The sequence below is a fragment of the Meles meles genome, chromosome 14, assembly GCF_922984935.1.
Source record: "Meles meles chromosome 14, mMelMel3.1 paternal haplotype, whole genome shotgun sequence".
NCBI classification, from domain to species: domain Eukaryota; kingdom Metazoa; phylum Chordata; class Mammalia; order Carnivora; family Mustelidae; genus Meles; species Meles meles.
This window is the reverse complement of record NC_060079.1, coordinates 32106154-32128275: the sequence shown is the minus strand read 5'-3', so window position 1 is coordinate 32128275 and position 22122 is coordinate 32106154. Positions and strand designations below refer to the sequence as shown.

At 37.6% G+C, this 22122-nt stretch overlaps 1 protein-coding gene across 9 annotated transcripts in view; it reads left to right on the top strand.

The window, feature by feature from the left end:
• Positions 1 to 21816, top strand: part of NAA16 (N-alpha-acetyltransferase 16, NatA auxiliary subunit) — a 65734-nt gene extending 43918 nt beyond the window's left edge. For 6 of the 9 annotated variants that reach the window (XM_046028361.1, XM_046028359.1, XM_046028360.1 and 3 more), the window contains 10 exons: positions 411 to 580; positions 929 to 1081; positions 6218 to 6346; positions 11408 to 11621; positions 12728 to 12921; positions 14122 to 14230; positions 14653 to 14751; positions 15081 to 15224; positions 19053 to 19150; positions 20422 to 21816. In XM_046028361.1, coding sequence (XP_045884317.1) covers positions 411 to 580; positions 929 to 1081; positions 6218 to 6346; positions 11408 to 11621; positions 12728 to 12921; positions 14122 to 14230; positions 14653 to 14751; positions 15081 to 15224; positions 19053 to 19150; positions 20422 to 20619 — 1508 coding nt within the window. In that variant the 3' untranslated portion in view covers positions 20620 to 21816. Of the gene's footprint in view, positions 1 to 410; positions 581 to 928; positions 1082 to 6217; positions 6347 to 6914; positions 7059 to 11407; positions 11622 to 12727; positions 12922 to 14121; positions 14231 to 14652; positions 14752 to 15080; positions 15225 to 19052; positions 19151 to 20421 lie in introns of those variants that run through there. The other 3 variants (XR_006821499.1, XR_006821500.1, XM_046028366.1) reach the window with 3 other exon arrangements.
• The last annotated feature ends 306 nt before the right edge of the window (positions 21817 to 22122 follow it).

Sequence of the window (22122 nt, the reverse complement as noted above, 5' to 3'; positions counted from 1 at the left end):
GTTGAGACCTAGGAAATGCAAAGCCCTGGCAGGTCTTGTTTGTGTGGGGTAGTTAGGGACTTCTCTTAACCCAGCTGTTTCCCCTGACTTTTCCTGGTCTGCTGCCCTACATTCTCAGCCAGAGAATTCATAGAGTAGACCGATTTACCTCTTTCCCTAGGATGGTTTCTTTGGGATGAGGTAGGTGTTAGAAGCCTATGAAACCAGCATCTTGTTTCTCTGCCTGGCTGCTACTATTTGAACTTTATGGCATAAAGTCCTACCTTTCTCTTTTGAAATTGGTTATTTTTCTGTGTTTTTACCCATTATTTTTGTAGTAATTATTAACTTCATCATGCATTAAGGGAGAAAATACATGATTTGCTTTACTTTGCCTTCTCCATAGTAATTTTATATTTGTTTGATTGCAGAGAATGGGGAGAAGGAACCCCCAACAACACTGCTCTGGGTTCAGTATTTCCTGGCACAGCACTTTGATAAACTTGGGCAGTATTCTTTGGCTTTGGATTATATCAATGCTGCAATTGCTAGTACTCCCACTCTAATAGAATTATTCTATATGAAAGCAAAAATTTACAAGGTAAAATTTAGTTGTGTTTTTGGATGAATTTGACACTTTAAGAAACTTGGAGTTTTTTCTATATAAAATATAAAAATAACTTCTAGGGTACACTGATAATCTATTTCTAACATTCTAATAATCCTAGGGCATTTTATGTTACATAGTGGTATAAACAGTGGATAATCTTGGTAATCTCTTGATACATCTCTTAGTAAATGCAAATTGTAATTTATCCAAAGAGTTCTAGATAAATTTGTTAGAAATGGTACCAAATTTCTAGTTTGTCTTTATTAACTTTTTCTATATTCACCCATAATTTTTTAATCATGAATACTGTGGTTTCTTTAATACTTTGATTTCTTAAAGCACATGGGTAATCTCAAAGAAGCTGCAAAGTGGATGGCTGAAGCACAGTCTTTGGACACAGCCGATAGATTCATCAACTCCAAATCTGCGAAATACATGCTTCGAGCAAATATGATAAAAGAAGCAGAGGAAATGTGCTCCAAGTTCACAAGGGTAGGAAATACCATACATGAGCGTGTACTTTTCTGAATTAGTAAAATGAAACTCCAGTTCTATGATGATTTGTGAAATTTGCCACTGAAGTTCAAAAGAATTCATTTTTTGTTAATATTTGTGTGAGTCCTGTCTAGGTCGTGTCCTAAGTACGGTTTCTTCTGTGGTGGAGTGTGTGTGCACGTGTGCTTCTGGTGGCGGATGGTTGAAAGACAGCAATAGGAACACAGTACCTTTATACAGAAATAAGCAATATGCCAGACTTAGTGCTTATGTGTAGTATTCAGTTTACAACTTTTTTGTCTCTTTAGTAACTTGTGGCTCCTTTTTAATTTCTCTTTTACAGTTGTTTTGGATCTGCTCATAGAGTTCTTTCTCTGTAGAACTAATATTTTTGGGGGTGCCCTGGGTGGCTCAGTTGGTTATGCATTTAACTCTTGGTTTCAGCTCACGTCATGATCTCCAGGTCGTAAGATCAAGCCCCACGTCAGGCTCCACTCTCAGTGCAGAGTCTGCTTGAGATTCTCTCTCTGTCCCTACTCCCCCTCGGGCGTGTGCGCGCACGTGCACTCTCTCTCAAAAAAATAAATCTTAAAAACAAAAAGAAAAAAAGGACTAACATTCATGGACTATAGTCTCTGGCATTTTAGAATTTAAGTTCTCCGAAATTGTTGGGCTTAACATCTATTCCTTTCTTTTCCCTCCTTCACCCTCTTTACATATATTTTACCATGTGGACTTTCTATCTTGTTATAAAAATAGTAAGTTTATGGTTAAAAATATATGTAGACTAATGGAACAGGTAAGGTCAGAAACAGATGCACACGTATTTGGAAACTGGCATATAGCCAGAGGTGCTTTCAGGATCAGAGATGAAAAGACATTGCTGACACAATTAGTTATTTGTATAAACAAACATAAAATGAGGGGCACCTGGGTGGCTCAGTGGGTTAAGCCGCTGCCTTCGGCTCAGGTCATGATCTCAGGGTCCTGGGATCGAGTCCCACATCGGGCTCTCTGCTCAGCAGGGAACCTGCTTCCCTCTCTCTCTCTCTGCCTGCCTCTCTGCCTACTTGTAATCTCTCTCTGTCAAATAAGTAAATAAAATCTTTTTAAAAAAACATAAAATGACATTTTTCTGCTGTACATAAATCAGTTGCAACTTGATTAAAGAAAGTCTTGTAATCTAGCTTTTGACTTTGAGGTAGGAAGCATTTCTTAAGTCACTAAAAACCTTAAGTATAAGAGTAAAGTGAATATATTTGGGGCACCTGGGTGGCTCAGTGGGTTAAAGCCTCTGAGTTCAGCTCAGGTCATGATCCCAGGTTCCTGGGATCGAGCCCCGCATCGGGCTCTCTGCTCAGCAGGGAGCCTGCTTTCTCCTCTCTCTCTCTCTCTGCCTGCCTCTCTGCCTACTTACAATCTGTGAAATAAATAAAAAAAAAAATCTTTAAAAAAAAAAAAAAAAAAATTTTTACCTCCAAGTGCACATGACATACACATTGGAGGGCTTTAGTGCTGGTGTTTGTGAGTAAGTGATTTTAGATGAAAGTAACTGTGCCCTGTATACTAAGCTATTCCTACTGCAGCCCCAGTGTACCACCTTCCTTAAATGTTAACCAGATTCTAGGGTTTTGAAGGGTCAGGGGTGGGAGGTTGGGGGAACAGGTGGTGGGTAATGGGGAGGGCACATTTTGCATGGAGCACTGGGTGTTGTGCAAAAAGAATGAATACTGTTACACTGAAAAAATAAATAAAATGAAAAAACAAAACGAAAAAAAAAATGTTAACCAGATTCTGGTTGTGTCGGGGTGTTTATCATAATTTAGAAATCACAGAAGAGCTTGAACTTTTATTGTGAAAACTTAACTACTTAGAAGAATGTCATAGAAACAAAAATACACACACACTAAACCTCGTAAGCAAAAGACAAGACAAGAGAAAGGATGCAAATAGTTAGTTCACAGAAGTGGAAAGTGGAATGGCCAGAAAAGATGCTTTCATTAGTAATCAGGGACATAGTAAGATCTCGTTTTGTACTACCTAAGTAGCGTAAATTTAAGTCTGGTGTTAGTAGGTATTGGTAAGGAATCTGTCACATATACAGATATATATATACACATATATATCATATATATGAAATGTAAGTTATATTAGTAAGAGACAAATGGTGTTTAGGTAGTAGCCTTTCATGAAAATTTAAATGTGTGATATATGTGAGTGTGTTTGTATGTATGTATATCTCACACATTTAAATTTTCATGAAAGGCTACCACCTAGAGACCATATGTTGTCTCTCGCTCTTCATAAAAATGGCTTTTTCATCTGAACCTTCCTGAATTCTACTTTCTCATATTTAGAGTAATGCAGATAATTTGTGTACCATTTGTAAGGGGAAATAGAAAGTGGCTTTAACAATTATTAAGCTCTGAGCTAAGTACTTTGTATACATAATCTCACTTAATCTTACCAGTCCTCTGATAGCATTACTCCCGTGTTATAGTCAAGAAAATAGAGTGATCAGGTACTGTGCTAGCTGGAGATCACCCAGCTAGTCATTCATTTTGGAGCCAAGATTCTAGCTTAGGAGGTCTCTGACTCTAAAACTAAAACCCATGTTTTAGAATTGTACTAGGAGCAGAAACTGCAGTAAATAATGTTTCTGAAATTCACACGCTGCAGGATCAACAGGTGCAAAATGGTAGGTATATTGTGGGGGGAAAGCATTAGCAAGAATGATGGCTAAAGGTTAGGAGAAGGAAAAATAAAATAAGGAAAATCATGATAATGTTTATGTTCATATAGCACTGAACCATGTGTCTGGCATTTGGCAACAAAGTGGTCGAGACTCTGAAGGGTCACGTAGTACGTAGTGCTGGGGCTCAGACTCTCCCATGCCCTTCGCAGTGCAGCACAGTTTTGGAGATGGCAAGATGGTACAATAGTAGATGTAAAGGCAGCAGTGTTTGTGCAGGAGATAACCCCCTGAAAGGGCAGAGCAGGGATAAGAAGGAAAGTGCCAGTAAAACGAGTATACACAACTTTTTTTTTAAAAGGAAGTTAGGTTTTATTTATTTATTTATTTGACAGAGAGAGAGAGAGAGCACAAGCAGGCAGAGTAGCAGGCAGAGAGAGAAGCAGGCTCCCTGCTGAGCAGGGAGCCCGGTGCAGGGCTTGATCCCAGGACTCCGGGATCATGATCCAGGCCGAGGCAGATGCTTAACAACTGAGCCACCCAGGCGACCCTGTACAAAACTTCTTAAATTGAATAAGTCCAGTGATATTATTTTATTTTTTTAAGATTTTACTTGTTTATTTGAGAGAGAGAACTCGAGAAGGGGAAGGTCAGAGGGAGAAGCAGACTCTTCTGCTGAGCAGGGAGCCCTATATGGGTCTCGATCCCAGGACTCCAGGATCATGACCTGAGCCGAAGGCAGTCGCTTAACCAACTGAGCCACCCAGGCGCCCCAAGTCCAGTGATTTTAAAAACCAACGTGCACACCAAGCCACAGTCAGCCAAGATGAGTCTGAAAAGGCACCACAGAATGTGGAAGAACAGGAAGGGCTGGCTGGTTGAGGAGAGGAGTCCCCGAAATCTCTGGTCCAGCTGGCTTGTCAGACTAGGCATCTGGTCATCCACGCTTGACAAGTTTTCCTGTCAGATGGAGAGCTGCTTCTGTTTGGCCACCCTTGTTCTTTGGCCAGGAATGTCCATAATAGTGGTGGATAGCCCACTGAACCAGGGGAGGAAGACTGCTAACCTTCGAAAGTCACTTTATGTGTGATGATAAGTGATTCTAGCTGATGCTAATAAGTCAGTGAAGTGGCACATTTCCTTCTTGCAGAATTTTCAGGTTTTTAGAGTTTTTGTACAGAGTTGCTGATGCAAGCTGGACAGTTCTAGTTAATAAAGATTTTCAAATGAAAAAGAATGTAGATTTCTTAAAAAAATATGTAATTATCAAAAAATGGAAAATAAATACAACCATAAGGAAGAAATAGCATATACCTATAATTCCATTCACTGAGAGATAACTAGTTTGTTTGTTTTTTTTTTAAAGATTTTATTTATTTATTTGACAGACAGAGATCACAGATAGGCAGGGAGGCAGGCAGGGGTGAGGCAGGGAGACGCAGGCCCCCTGCTGAGCAGAGTTCCTGATGTGGGTCTGGATCCCAGGACCCTGAGATCATGACCTGAGCCAAAGGCAGAGGCTTAACCCACTGAGCCACCCAGGTGTCCCAAGATAACCAGTTCTTATACTTTTAATGAGAATGTTGAAAATTGAACTGGTCACCCAAAAATGAGTGTGAAAAAGAATTGAAGGCTGAAGTTATTTATGTATGTATACCTTTACCATCTTCCCTGGTGGGTCACATAAAATATATTTGAAATAACTCTTCTGAATTGTGACAAAGCTTCAGTGTCCCTCCATAAGTCTTTCACTCTGCTCAGAATTCTCATTGAACCCAAGTTAACAACTGTTCTTCCCAAATACCATTATTTGGTTTTGTCAGCCCACTGCAAATGAGAGAAATTGGCAAGGAACAGGAAACAGACACATGGACATGAAGAAAGTATCAACCAATGGCCTAAGATGAAGGGAGGAGACTGGGAACCTAGAAAGCAGGCTTAGAACTATTCCTAACAGATTCAGCAATAGTGGGTGTACATCAATCATAGTGACCCTCAGCCAACCCGGAGAGGTTAAATAGCGTTTGCTTAAAAAGAAGATAGGCTTCATAGGATTACTGTCTTAAATGGTTCATTCATTCATTAAGGAGGCTTCACGCCCAGTGTGGAGCCCAACACAGGGCTTGAGCTCACAATCCTGAGCTATCAAGAGTCAGACACTTCACCAGCTGAGCCACCAGGCGACCCTGTGGTGTTCAAAACTTAGCTTCAGCAGTTTGGTGCCTTTCCTGGGTAGAGTGTTGAATACCCCGACAGAGCTGGGTAAATAAGACATGTGATTTTGAATCAGCAGGAGCCTTCGGAAGCACCTTGAGATAGTTGTTTATTGCTATTTATTGTCATAGTAATACTTGTAGTCAAAGTTGTAAAAGAGAAAATGAGGTTTTTATAGGATCTCTTTTATTGTTTGCTTCCTATATTTGTGAATGCTTCCCTTGCAGGAAGGAACATCTGCCATGGAAAATCTAAATGAAATGCAGTGTATGTGGTTTCAGACCGAATGCATTTCAGCTTACCAGCGTTTGGGGAGGTACGGGGATGCCTTGAAAAAATGCCACGAAGTAGAAAGGGTAAGTTGTAGAATTTTGACTCTATTTTTCTCCTGTAAGGTGACGAAAAAAGCAGGTTGATTTCTACATGGGATCCTCTACCTGTTCTGACTACTTTGGAAGCTTCATTGTGGAAAGAAATCTGGATCGTTAGCCTTTCAGACATTCAGAAGTTGTGAACAGATGTCTGCTTTTTTGATCCTCAATTGGTTATGATTGTGATGTGTCTACATAATTTGGTCTGAGGGAAGAAGGAAAAGATTGATCTATCAAGCCATTATTGCTATTATTAACATACATTCAGAATTTGTGTTTCATAATTGGGCCATTGTTTGATTTCATCACTCGCCCAGCAGGACACACAAGCGGATGGCCACCTCTTTCCCCTTTACGTCAGGATCTGCTCTGTAGTCAGCCTCTCTCCAGTTTGTCTTCCCAGGATATTGTTCTCTGTGAACAGCAGTCTGCATCTGGTTTGCAGGCTTATTGTATTACTTGCTTTTAGGATTATGTGTGATGTGCCTTAGCGAGGGGACTTTTCTTTTCCTTTGTGTGAATTTTGTTTTCCTGTTCTTTGTCATCTCTGAAGCACTCTCCTTCCAAATGGACAACAGGAGGAAAAGAGCCACAAAAGCGCGCCTGAGGCAGTCCTCAGCAGCCCTCAGTTGGGGGCTCAATCGGCACCCCCTGCTCCCATGCTGACGCAGTATAAAGCCACAGGCGGCGTAGTCAGGTGAGCCTGCTGTCTGCACTCGGCAGTCACTTTGGCTGTTTTCCCGTGTGAAACTTCTGAGGTGACCCAGAAGAAAGAAATTTGCACATCCTTAAGATCATTATAATCATATCTCCAGCTTCAGCCCCAGTCCTCCTAACATTAATGACCACACATTTCTTTGTGATATTTATTGAGGATTGTTAGAATATGAAGACTAGCAGTGCCATTACTAAATTTCATTTAGATTATGCTCTCCCTTGAATTTATAGTGATGTTGGCTGAGGAGCATGAAATAAAATTCTGTAATGTCAGATCGGCTATATCTAGTTCAAGAAATATGATTTGACTGGTAGCATTTTTGAAGAAAAAAGATTACAGGAAATCACTGGCTATCAGAGATCAAAATATGGCAGACATTGTCACCCTCTGTTCATGTTACATAATTATTGCTAGAAACTTTACTGTTTTGATTTTGGATTTGTTAGTCCTTGAGGACAGAAAGAACTAGACACAGATTTAAAAAAAGAGAGGGGGGGCAGTGCCTGAGTGGCTCAGTCAGTTAAGCATCTGCCTTTGGCTCAGGTCATGATCCCAGGGTCCTGGGATCCAGTCCTGTATTGGGCTCCCTGCACCGCGGGGAGCCTGCTTTTCCCTCTGCCTCTGCCCCTTCCTGCCGCTTGTTCTTTCTCTCTTATGCTTGCTCTCTCTCAAATAAATAAATGAAATCTTAAAAAAAAAAAAAGCCTATTTGTAGACCACTTGTAAGCTAGTCTTTTATAGTAAAAGTAAGAGTTAACTCTTCCAGTGGTTATATGTTGAAGTGTGAATGCTTAGTACAAATAGGGAGATTAATTATTAATTGATTAATGCTAAAATTCATTTCTAATAAAATTAACAATCTAAAATAATTCTTAATGATATAATTTGTGAAGATTTAAGAGTAATTGCAGAATTTACAGATTTATTATAAGTATCTGCATGAGTTGCTTTTGTGCCTGGATTTTAACTATTTTTGTAAAGAAATGAGCACCTTTCAAAAATACAACTTTTCAGTTTACCTTCACCTTCAATGAATACAATAGAAGTTCAAATAAGGGCTAGGCCTTTCTTTTGCCTTCAAAAATTCATTCAAGAATTCTCTCTTCAAGGTTAGTTTCAGCTATGACACATATTGCTGTGAGCTTTTAGTAATTGGATTTAAAATGTTAGAATTCTGGAATGGTCCAGTGTAATACTTTCTCTGCTTGCATCTTACCACCCTCAAAGGATTTTAGGATTATATGTAACAGTTATAAAGTCCAGCCCAATCTGTTTAGAACTTGAGTTTTATTAAAAACAAAAACAAAACAACCATCTTCAGAATATTGGATATAAACTTGTGTTCAGAATAACTTTAAACTATTTTAAGAATTCCTTTCTTTTTCTATTTTTCCAGGTGATTAGTTTCTTATTATTTTAGTGTGCTGGTTTATATCTGAAATAGAGCAGTAATACATATTTCTAAAACTTTATGGTAAGATCTAGAATTTCCAATAGATGAGAGCCATAGGCAGTTCATAACTTGATCTTCTAGCGCATCTTAATCCTGATCCAGTTGACGCCTGCTTTATAATGACGGATTTTCTATAAAGGGCACAGATCGCATACTACGCTATTTGGTCTGATTATTATTTTTTGAGTCAGAGGTTTTTGTTGCCTTTCTGTATGTGAGCTTTTGTTGGTTTCCTCCAGGAACTCTGAGAAGTAATGGAGTGGGAGAATCTGGGTGAGAAGAGAGGGAGTAGTAGGGAATTCTTAAAGGAAACCACACTCGTAAGCTATCAGTAGCATTTCTCAGTTCTTCACTGACTTAACATTGATTCCAGCCTGATTTTGACAAGTTAAGCAATTCCTACCAACATTACCTTCCCCTGGCCCCAAAAGAACTGGTAGTTTATAATGAGGGGAAAATTGATTTAAAAGCCTGAGCTGTATGTTAAAATTTGGGTACCTAGTTTCTGCAGGAAGCTGGTAGGTGACCATACTGTGTTATTGTTTAGCTAAAGTATGAGGAAACTAACTTCACCTGTTTGTGTCAGCTAGTAGATTTTTATGTTTTATAAATCTGGAGACTTATATCACCTCAAGGTAGTGTTAGGGAGATCTTTGTGGTGATGGATTAGTTCTGTGTCTTGATTGTGGTCGTATTTACATAAATCTACACATGGGATAAAATCATATGGAACTATATACCCATGTTGTTTCGATGTCAGTTTTTTTAGTTTGTTCTCATACTGTCGTTGTGTAGGATATAACTTCTGGGGGGACACTGAGAAAAGTGTACAGAATATCTCTATGCTAACTTTGTAACTTTCTCTGAATCTATAATTATTCCAAAATAAAGAATTTTTTAAAAAGAAAATCAAGCTAAGATTATTTAGTTGTTTATAAGTAGGATTCTACAATATAGCATTTCTTCCCAAAGCAAAATTATTTTGTTAGTGTCCTACTTTTCCTAATGTACTCTAGCCTTATGCTGTCCAGCACTGTTAGCTTACTATAGAGTGACCAACATCCTGGTTTGCCTGGGGCAGGGCAGGTTCTTAAGACACAGGGCTTTCATTGGAAAAACCGAGAAAGCCCCAGACAAGCTGGGATAAGTTGGTTACCCTATGTATGGAAGACTAACTGGAGAGAGGCAGCCTGTGGGCTGTTAACTGGTAAAGAGGCGGCTTAAATGTTTGTGGTTCCCTATGGCTCCCTCTAAGACTTGACTTAGACTGTGTCTACTAAAGCTGCTAGAGTATCTCCGGAAACTTGCATCTGCCTTTTTACACATAAATGTTTCTCAACTTTAAAATAAAGTCCTGTAATCTCATAGGTGTTATCATCTCATTTTGTATTCCTTGATTATTGGCACTGCCATTTTTCCTGAGTTGTATTGGATTTTAAGATCTTATGGTACTAGACATAACTTGATTTACATTAACCATGAAGAGCTTTATGAAATATGTAACCCTTTGATTAAAAAAAAAAAACAAAACAGGTTCATGTTAATTCTTATGAGTTGGTTTGTCTTATTGATGAGAGGAATGCAGTTTTCAAACATAACCTATTAAAGCATGATTCTTAAAGTTATCAACTAATGTTAAATGCTCATTTTTCCCCCCCTACACTGTGTACTCCTATTCTTTTTATCTTAGAGTTCTTCCCTTAAAATCTCAGGTACTTAAAGTAATTCTGTGTGTAGAGTATTTCTAATCACCAACACAACTAAAGTTATGAAATGTGGACACTTACTAATGTGTCTTCTGCACAGTGAGTTACTTTGGCCCCCAGGACAGAGGGCAGATGAAGTAGGAGAAGAGCTTACTCTGGTTTTGCATATTGAATCATTCGTTTTTCTTTGTATTTTTAGAGAAGCTAAAATAGGGGAGAAGAAAGAAGATAGAGGTAGAGATGCACATAGGAAAGAAAATAAAAGTTTACATTGTTTTGAAGTAACGATGTTAATTGTCTTCTTGCCATGTAAGGAATTAGCTTTTTAACTTCTGGGGCCATGGAGCTTTGAGAGTTGAATGAAAGCCTTGAACTCTCTCCTTGGGAAAATGTTATTATGCTCATTTATACACAGACTACATATTAAGAACCATTGCTAAAATAGAATGTTGGTAGATTAGTGGGAATTTATTGAATGAGAAAAAATCATAATGCTCTTTGTCCAATAAAATTTAAAATATCTTATTTGACTCCTTAACAACTTTGTGAAATTGGCTGTATACATTTCTTTATTCCTAACTGAGATTAAATATTTGAGGCTGTAGGAAATTAAGAGGTCACACATGCCTGATAAGCAGCTTCTCTCTTGAGTTGGCAAAAATTATGCTTATTCAATGTTCCGCCCTATGCCAGACAGTGGGGATAGAGATGACAGGGCTTACCCTCAAAGAACTTAAAGTTGAGTAGAGTAGTCTGATCTGTAAACATTTAATATGAACCTATATATATTTGACCGTCATTCAGAGCTCTGTTCAACTTTGTCATGTTAATTTTGGGAGAATACTAAGGAGACATATTTCCTTAGAGCAAAAAATTAATATATACTGATTTCAGTTTAAAAAAATCTGATCTAACTTATTACACACACATTGAGTATCATCACAAAACATGATTTATAAGGAATGGCCAAGGATTGTTATAACAAACTTCAGTTGAATGCAAAGAAGAGTTTGATGTCCTTTGTAGTATTAAGGATTGCCCAGTAGAGAGGGCAACTAAGTGGAATTGTGACTGTTTACACTGTATTTGGGGATTTTTATGATTTTCTTTTTAAAAATAGACATCGTTGACATATATGTAAGGAATAATTTTGTGGTTTTTTTTTTAAGCATTTTTTTGAGATAACCGATGATCAATTTGACTTCCATACATACTGCATGAGAAAGATGACCCTTCGTGCCTATGTTGACCTTTTGAGATTAGAAGATACACTCAGAAGACATGCTTTCTATTTCAAGGCTGCCAGATCAGCGATTGAAATATACTTGAAATTGTATGATAACCCCTTAACCAATGAGAGCAAACAACAAGAAATAAATTCAGGTAACTGGAAAGGAACTTGTGATAAAAAGATTGAAAAAACTACATTTCAGAATGTCTTTAGCATTAACAACATATAGAAAAGCTTCTTGTCAAATGGATGTGAAGATGAAATCAGGTCACTTATATGCTAAAAAAACGGTGGGTGGGGGAGGGATCCTATTCTGTAGCTGATACTTATTAAGTATCCCTAATGGATGACTTGCAATCTTATTTATTTATTTATTTATTTATTTAATTTTATTTTTTAAAGATTTTTTTTTAAGTAATCTCTACACCCTACATGGGGCTCAAACGCACAACTCTGAGATCAAGAGTACCACATTCCACCAACTGAGCCAGCCAGGCTCCCCACAATCATTTTTATCTTCAGTAAGGCCAATTGGAAAAAATAGAAATGTCTGAATTTTTTCTTTCTTTCTTTCCTTTTTAATAGCTTTGAGCCCTTTTGGGAAATACACGTATTCTTACAACTTTTACTGCCTAGTTGGTTGAAAATAATAGTGCCATTGAGAACACATGTACAGCTTTTTATTCACTAAAATGTTAGTGTCTCCAGATATTTGAGAGGTAGTAGCGTGGAGGCAGATTTCTGAACAGATCACAAGTATGTGTACACGTCCGACTCACCCTTGACATAGTCCAAGAGGATCAGTGTCAGCACACCACTGCATGCTCATTGGGACTTGCCGCTCAGCAAGATGAAGTGATTTGCCTAAAGCCATGTATTGTGTGCAAGGCGGAACTGGGCCAAAATTGATTAATTTTGTTTTATTAATTTTTTTTAATTGATTAACTTTAGTCACAGTATTTGCTGGTTGCCTCATGTGTGCTGGTGTGTGTGCTGGGCTGTGGGAATATACTTTCTCCCATCCAGTACTAACGAGGCCCGGCCCTGCTTAGCTTCCGAGATCAGACGAGATTGGGCGCGTTCAGGGTGGTATGGCTGTAGACGGGAATATACTTTCTAAAAAACCTCTGTGTCCTTGCCTCTTCCCCCTTTCCCCTCGTAAAGCTATATTGCTTTAATGCAGTACTGTGTATTGCAGAAGAATGTGAGGAAAATAGAAACCTTGATTTAGAATTTGTGTTCATTTGGATATTTATAGAAAACCTGTCAGCCAAAGAATTGAAGAAAATGCTCAGCAAGCAAAGAAGAGCTCAGAAAAAGGCTAAACTGGAAGAAGAGAGAAAGCATGCAGAACGGGAACGTCAACAAAAAAATCAAAAGAAAAAAAGGGATGATGAAGAAGAAGAAGCCAGTGGTCTCAAAGAAGAACTTATACCTGAAAAGTTAGAAAGGGTGAGATGAAATTTACTGTGTTTCTTTGTAGGATTTACATTATTTTGTTCTGTTCTGGTCATGAACATGTTTTAATTAAATCTAGAGATCAGAGCTGTTTTTAATATTTCAGGGTCAATATGATAGTAGTCAATTATTTTTTAGTGATAATATGCAAATTTTGGTTAATGCAAATGATCCATAGAATTGTAGTTGTGGTGGGCAGCACAGTGGTCCTTGAAATCCGGCCACATTCCAAATTCTAGAATTTGCAAATATGTTGTATTACACGGCAATGGGGAATTAATGTGGCAGATGGCCTTAAAATAAGAAGTTGGCCTGGATGATCTAGGTGAGCCCAGTAGAATCACAGTGGGTCTTCAAAGGAGAGGGGGTTGGAGTAGCTGAGCAGGACTCAGTCCTCTGTTATCTGGTTCTGAAGAGGGAATAAGGGAGCTGCAAACGGAGATTGTGGGCAACCTTGAGAAGCCGAAAAGGTCATTGAAACACACTCTCCTTTAGAGCCTCCAAAAGGGACATGGTCCTGCTGGCTTCTTGATTTTTGAGCCTGGAGAGACCCATGTTGGACTTTAGACTTACAGAACTGCCAAGATAATAACTCTGTGTTGCTTTATTGACACTAGATTTTTGGTAATTTGTTAGAACAGCCAATTATCTGTTACATCTGAAAACATCTTGTGTATCTTGATAGGTTTTAGTTACAAAGATAAAGCACTTCATCTCTGGGATTTTCTCAAAGTGTCCGTAGTTATTTGGGGATCAGATTTAGGGAAATATTTAACTTTCAGGTTTATTTACTGTGGAATCTAGCATAAGGATTTTAAACTGGTAATTTTTTCTACTTACACAATGCAATTGTATTTGTCTCCTTACTTTAAATGTTTCAAGAATAAGGGCTATCAGTATTTGGTGTCCCATCTCCTTAAGCCTGTGGAATAATTTCCTGGACATTTTGGAGTTTTATGAGATTATATTGATTTTATAATCAGAAAAAATAATAGAGCTATTTTCATTTTGAAATTGTTGACTATTTTGAATTTGTTTACAGATGATAGTTTTAAAATGTTTTCTTGCTTGTTTGGTCATATAAAGAGAACTGTAAATTACTTTAGATATGTACTAATATGAGATTTGGGGGGAAATTTAACTTGTATAACGCTGTTTTTAAATATAGTAATTTTCCTTTCTGTTTCAAAATAGATAGAAAATCCATTAGAAGAAGCTATCAAGTTCCTTATACCTCTTAAGAACCTTGTTGCTGATAACATTGACACTCATCTGTTAGCATTTGAAATATATTTTAGAAAAGGTAATCATTTGAATTCAGTTGTTTATCCTTACTTATATTGGTGACGTATTCAGTGTGATCTTTATCAGTTAGATCGTTAGAGTTCCATTTCAGCCTTCCACAAAGGCTCCTGATCCCTTTTTCCTTTGCTACTCAAAACTTTACAGGGCAATCAGAATATTATGATCAAATCCATTTTGAGAATAGTTTGAACAGTCATACAAATTGTTTACCTGAGGCATTCAATTCTACATGATTTCAAGCTTTTCTTTAGAAAATAAAAATTGTCTTTGATAACCAAAGTCAGCTTTGAATTTTGCTTATGAATGTTACAGGAAAGGTAACATTTTGTCACTGGAATTTAGTGAGGATAAAATAAAGTGACTAAAATAGCATACATAAATATTCATGCTGTTACTTTTATATTTTCTTTTCTGACACAGGGAAGTTTCTGTTAATGCTGCAGTCTGTCAAACGAGCTTTTGCCATCAACAGTAATCACCCATGGTTACATGAATGTTTAATTAAATTTTCTAAGTCTGGTAAGTTATACAAAAGGTAATGTTAATGTAAAAGCGAATATGACAGTTCAGCAGCCTTCTGTTAAGTTGGACATTAAAAAGATTTGCAATAATATAAAGCAAAAAAAAGATAATATTTGTAGTGCATCTATAAATTAAACATACTAGCAAGGATATGCTAAAAATTAGTACATGTTTAAGCTAGAATATATTTATATTCAAAAGGAGCAATATTTTACTATGTAATATGTATCAAGGTTAATAGTAAATGTAAATGTCTTTAAAGATGCTGATTTTGTTTCAGAGAACAGATGAAAAAATTTTTAATTCCAAATATTTTGTTTTTATAGTGTCTAATCATAGTAATCTTCCAGACATTGTGAGCAAAGTTCTATTTCAAGAAATGCAGAAAATATTTGTCAACAAAGATTTGGAAAGTTTTAATGAAGATTTTCTCAAACACAATGCTACCTCTCTTCAGCATCTGCTTTCAGGTCAGTGTCTGACTCCTGGAGTTAAAACATTTATGGAAGAGGTTAGAATGTGATGAAAATGAAAGTTTGGAAAGATGTTCAGCCTTATAAATGATCATAGAAAAAGAAATTAACACAATACCATTTTTGATCTTTCAAAATAAGAAAGGGTTTTTTTGTTGGTTTGGAAAAAGGAGATGAAAGTATGGTAAAGACATGGTGAATAAGCACTCAGTATTTTGCTTCTGAGAGTGTAAAGTGGCCGAGCCATTTAGGAAAGCAGTTTGTTATTCTGAGTAAGAGCTTCACATTGGGGCGCCTGGGGGGCTCAGTTGTTTGAGTGTCTGACTCTTACTGTCAGCTCAAGTTATGATCTCAGGGTCCTGCTGTTAGGTCCGTGATCAAAGGAGGAGCGCGACTGATTCAAAGCAAAGGTCAAGCAAAGCTTTATTTCGCTCCAAGCACCAAGAATCAAACCGACCGTTTGGGGCCACCTCTTATAGAGAGAGCGTTTGACTCCCAGCCCCACAGACTAACTTTTATAGAGCAAAGGCCATGTCGTTGAGCCTGGCCACACGCAGGTGGCCAATGAGATTGCAACACACAGAGAAAGCTGCACAGTCATGCTAGGTCACACACAGGTGGCCAACTGAATTACAATTTACCCCATAGTAGATATTTGAACTAGCCTATCACCTTGGTCAGAATTGGTGCCCAAAAGGCAGGGCCCACACTCCTTGGTAGCTAGGGAGACAGTATGCGCGCCCCACTGATTGGATGTCTCCACCTGGCCCGACTCATCCCTGCATTCCGGCTCTGTTACCTCCACCTGACCTGACCCGCCCTTGTATTTGGGCTCTGTTATCAGGGACTGGTCGACCACATTCTACTGGTTTCCCAGACTTGCTTTTAAGTAAGTTGGGGTGGGGGGCAGGGTCAGTTTAAGTTTTACTGCATAAACAACAAAATTACTGTTTAACTGAGATGAAATCACTCTGGCTAAATAGGCCCTTACACTGGATTGAGTCCAACGTGAGGCTGTGTGCTGAGCAAGAATCTGCGTGAGACTCTCTCCCCTGCGCCTTCGTGTGTGTGCACTCAAATAAATTTAAAAAAAAAAAATTTTTTTAAGACTTTATTTATTTATTTGACAGACAGAGATTACAAGTAGGCAGAGAGGGGGAAGCAGGGTCCTCGCTGAGCAGAGAGCCTGATGCGGGGCTTGATCCCAGGACCCTGAGATCATGACCTGAGCTGAAGGCAGAGGCTTAAACCCACTGAGCTACCCAGGTGCCCCTAAATTAAATAAATCTTAAAAAAAAAAAAAAAGCTTCACATTATCTGTGATTTCTTGCTGTGGTCATACTTTTGCAAATAATTTTAAAGATTAATCCAAAGCAGAGATAGGGCTTTACGTGTAAAGATGGTAACTGAAATGCTGTGTGTAAGTGTAGGGAAGAGAATGAAAACAAATTTAATGTATGTCTAGTATGTGGGGAAATGGTAGTAAGTTTGTAATGAGATAGAAAACCAGGCAGTCCTGTAAAGTAATGTTTATTCAAAAAATTTGTAATAACAGAAGTAAGTAATTTTATAGTATGTACACAGAATTAACATACAATATAATCTCAACTATGTTAAAAAAAAAAAAGCCTACATGGGATAAAGGCTAAAAAGAAATACATATGGGGCTTTAGTTGTTTCCGTTCACATTTTGTGGTTATGAGTGATCTTTTTTTTTCTTGTATTTTTATTACTTCATATGTTTTGTATTTTGAGGATTTATTTATATCCTGCAGTTACAGGAAGGATTTTAGGCAGTTTATACAAATTCATAAAATGACAAAATGGCATGGATAGATAAGATGGTAAACTGGACAAAAGATTGTGGAAAAGGCATTGGGGACAGCAAGAAGTGTATAATTATGCTCCTGCAGTAAGCCATATACTTAAATATTTCAACCTAAGTTTTCTTGTTCTAAAGGGAAACTTTTTGATTCTGGTGTCTATGGAAAAAAATTATTTCCTACGAAAAATGACAGCTTCTTGGTAGTAAGGACAGATAATTTCTCTTCAAGAATACAGGATAATGAAAGAAAACATTTCTTTTTTCTTTTCTTTTTTTATTTTTTAAGATTTTTTTTTTTTATTTATCTGACAGACAGAGATCACAAGTAGGCAGAGAGGCAGGCAGAAAGAGAGGAGGAAACAGGCTCCCTGCTGAGCAGAGAGCCTGATGCGGGGCTCGATCCCAGGACCCTGGGATCATGACCTGAGCCAAAGGCAGAGGCTTTAACCCACTGAGCCACCCAGGCACCCCTCTTTATTATTATTATGGGAAATGCCTTCCCAAATATGTGAAATTCTAAGAAAAAGGTAATTTTTGCCACATAAAAACAAAAACACCATGAAGAAAGTCAGAAGGCTAGGGCACCTTCTGTCAAGTAGAGCATGTGACTTTGGATCTCAGGGTTGCGAGCTCAAGCCCTGTGTTAGGGGAAGAGATTACTTAATAAATAAAAATTTAGAAGAAGAGTCAAAAGGCCAGTTGGAAAAAATATTTACAGATATGCAACTAATAAAAAGCTAATAATGTATGTAGAGCTCTTATAAATTAACAGTAAACAGTATAAATTGTTAAAAGTCTAAGAGAAAAATGAGCATAGAGTATGGACCAGGAGATATAGGAGATACAGACATGGAGAAAGCGGCTATTAAATACCTGTTGTTGGGGCGCCTGGGTGGCTCAGCGGTTTAAGCCTCTGCCTTCAGCTCAGGTCATGATCTCAGGTCCTGGGATCGAGCCCCGCACGGGGCTCTCTGCTCAGCAGGGAGCCTGCTTCCTCCTGTCTCTACCTGCCTCTCTGCCGACTTGTGATCTCTCTCTCTCTGTCAAATAAATAAATAAAAATCTTTAAAAAAATAAAATACCTGTTGTCTCCACTGTGAAAGGGAAGGCTTCACAGGTGAACTCTACCAAACATTTAAGAGGAGTTAATACCTATTCTTCTCAAACTATTCCCCAAAACAGAAGAGGAGGGAAAACTTGCAGATTCATTCTATGAGGTCACCCTTATCCTGATACCAAAACCAGATATAGATAGTACAGAAGGAGAACTACAGGCCAATATCCCTGATGAACATAGGTGCAAAAATCCTCAACAAAATTAACAAACTGAATCCAACAATTCATTAAAAAATCGTTCACCACAATCAAGTGGGATTTCCTCCTGGGTTACAAGGGTTCAGTATTTGCAGATCAGTGTGAAACATTGCCTCAATGAGAGAGAAAGGGTAAACACCATATGATCATTTTAGTGGATGCAGAAAAAATACCACCCAGGAATAGGGATTAAAAAAAAAACCTTTTAAAGAATTACTTACTTTCTTTGTGAACATGCAAGCGTTTTCCTTTTTGTCCCTCTGCCACACTTCTCTGTGACAGTAATTTATTCCTTATTTGTTTTATTTGAAGGTATCATCTTTAAAAAATGATTTTAGCTACAGGGTAGCCCATATTTATAATTTGAGCTTTAGCATTTCCAGAGGGAGGGGTGGTTGTTAAATCTGGTCTCCTGGTAAGTGTTTGACAACCATCTCTTTTTGACAGAAGAAGCCCTGAATTGCAGCATTTTGTCATAATATAAACCCTAGTCTGTCAGTAGGATGTCATTGAATTGGGAGTTGGGTGGAGACTTTGCATCTGGATCCCAAGTTCTGGGTAGGAGTCAGCTCCAACCCACTGCTGATTAAATGCTTGGAACCCTATTTGAAGTCACTGGTCGATGTCAGTTGAATCAATTTTAAGATCTTGGAGTTCACTCATTTTGTAGTTTCTTGGTATTTCAGGGGCTAAAATGATGTATTTTCTGGACAAGTCAAGGCAAGAGAAAGCAATTGCTATTGCCACTAGATTGGATGAAAGTATAAAAGATAAAAATGTAAAGGTAAGATTTTTCAGATTGATTTGGGCAAATTTGTGGATACGGAGTGCTCTGACAGAACATGGGTCTTTACAACATAATTCTTGAGTGGGCCTTCAGAGTTATGTCTGGATTTGGATCTCAGCTCTATCAGTTATGATCTGTGTCACACACATTAGGCAGATTTCCACTTCTTGCCTTCCTCTTCCTCATTTATAAGATGAGGATGAAAACAGAGGCATACCTGGGAGATACTATGGGTTCGGCTCCAGACCACTGCTGATAAAGTGAATAGCACAACAAAATGAGTCTGGTGAATTTTTTGGTTCCCCAGTGCATATAAAAGTTAGTCTTATACTGTACTGTAGTCCGTCAAGTGTGTAAAATAGTGTTATGTCTAAAAAAAAAAAAAATCTAAATGCCTTAGTTAAAAAAATAGTTTATTACTGAGAAATGCTAACCGTCATCTGAGATTTTGGCGAGTTGTAATCCCTGATGACAGATCATCATAATAAATATAATAGTGACTAAGTTTGAAATATTTGCAAGAATCACCAAAATATGACACAGGGACACAAAGTGAGCAAATACAGTTGGGAAAATCGTGACAGTAGAATTGCAGACACCAGGTTGCCATAGCCTTCAATTTGTAAGAAACACAGTATCTGCAAAGCGCAGTAAAGCGAGGCACAGTAACACCGGCTGTGTCTGTACCACTTACCTGCTTCGTGGGAAGGTTCACCGAAATACTGCCCTGCAAAGGGCTTACTCCCTGCCTGCGCATAGTAAGCCCTCAGGAAATGGGAACTACTGTAGTTAATAAAGGACATTTTCATTGTAGTGATTAGTTTCAGTCGCTTTTTCAAGCAGTAGAATTTTGCCATTTTTTAAGACTTTGCAGAATTGATTTCTAAAATGTTCCTGTTCTAAACTGAGGGTCGTTGGAGGGGAGGTAGGTGGGGGAATGGGGTTACTGGGTGATTGGCCTTGGGGAGGATACATGATACGATGAGCACTGGGTGTTGTGTGCAGCTGATGAATCCCTGAACTCTACCTGTGAAACTAATAATACACCATATGTTGAGTAATTGAATTTAAGTTAAAAAAAAAATAAAAAAGAAAATGTTCCTGTTTTGAGGTGATTACTAACTGTGAGTAGCAAGAAGTTATTTTACCCTGAGGCCTTGCCAGTTTTCTTTTGCTTAATTAACACCTGGCAACTTTTGGTTATTAAAGTGATTAGTAACCCAGCCTTTTTTCTTAACAATTATTTTTATTCTCGCCTTTTTAAATAGACTTTACTAAAGGTTTCCGAGGCACTGCTTGATGGCAGCTTTGGGAACTGTAATTCCCAGTATGAAGAATACAGGGTGGCCTGTCATAACCTGCTTCCTTTCACTTCCGCTTTCCTGCCCGGTGCGAACGAAGCAGACGGTCCCGGTGTGGCACTCAACCATACAGGCAACCATGATGTCTTGGCAAACGAAATTTGAAATCCCATAGAAAGTCGACTCCTATAAGACTCAGAGCTGAATTCAGATCGGGGTTTCCTTTTCAGGGTATATTTTAATATAGGTATGAAATGAAATAGTTGGATAGAATTTGGCAGTGGAGTATTCTGTAAACTTATTTTATCCTTTATCTGACCCTGTCAATTTACATAAACTCTTTTGAAAATTACCTGTTTATACCTGTGCAGTTTTCTTAAACTTTAAGATCATCAGCATTGTGATGGGTGCTGTCACTTCTGTTGTATGACTATAATTTCTTATTGTCCTCAGTTGTATACAGCCCCACTGTAGTATTTTCTTTAGATCCTGGTTTCAGAATCTGTGTTTTGATCTGTTATTGGTTTGTTGTATTATTGTTTATTTGGTTGCTTTTTGATTAAAGCACATCAGTTTTAAAGTGTAAACTATATTTTAAAAACAACATGAAACTTTTTTTGGCAATGTAGAGGTTTATTTTTAAATTTATTTCAATTTGCCCTTTTTTCCACCTTAATTTTTTGATGATGTACCATTTCCTCCTTAATATCCATGAAAATGATACTTTCTGTTGAATAAGGGTACTCCAGTTTTATGTAGATGATTCAGAATGTGGGGACTGGTTTGCCTCTTAATCATATCAATTCACTGGTAAATTTGTTGCATATCCCCAGATCAGTCTTTTAAGGACCTATGTGTAAGAATTATGCTATCTTGATTAAATTGCTTCAGGTGTTAACAAGTAGTTTATATCTAAGTGGTGTGCTTCAAGGGAGCTTAATAGGGAAGAATACAGATTATAAGGAAACATTGTTACTCTTATAGCCATGCTTTGACTCTTAAATACGTTTTTGTATCAGCAAAATGAGAATTTAAACTATTGTTAGTTTAACTATTAAAACATTGTTGAGCAATATTTTTGGGTGGGAGTATAGGTTTTTTGTTTTATCTTGTACAGAAAACAATATTGGAATCATTCAGTATATTTCTTTCAGAACTGTGTAAATATGTCTAATATTAATACATCCCTTTAAGGCAAATATGAATTCAAAAAGGGAGATTTTATTTAGAGAATCCATTCTAATTAAAATGGTTTTCCTTCACTCTAAGCTGTTTAGATTCGTAATTGTTAAGAGAAAAAAAACTCACTGTAAAATAATGCCAACCTATATAATGCTGTAATAAATTATTTTGTACACAGTTGTTTATTTGTATTTGTGTTATTATTTCACATAAAATATTTTTGCAAAATGTTTTTTCTTCAAAGGAATAAAAACTTAATCATTTAAGCTTTACAAGTTTATAAAAAAGAAAGTTGGTTATTAAAAAATAAACACGTACCAATAAATTCTGGTGCCATAGCAGCTTGGCTTCTTATTAGTGTTTTAATAATTTTTGAACTTGGCAGTCTTTGTCAGGAAGTGATCCTGGCAAGTATGTAATTCATTATGTTAACTTTCAGCAAGATGCCACTTGCATAAATGATTCCCATTAATGATAATGTGGAAA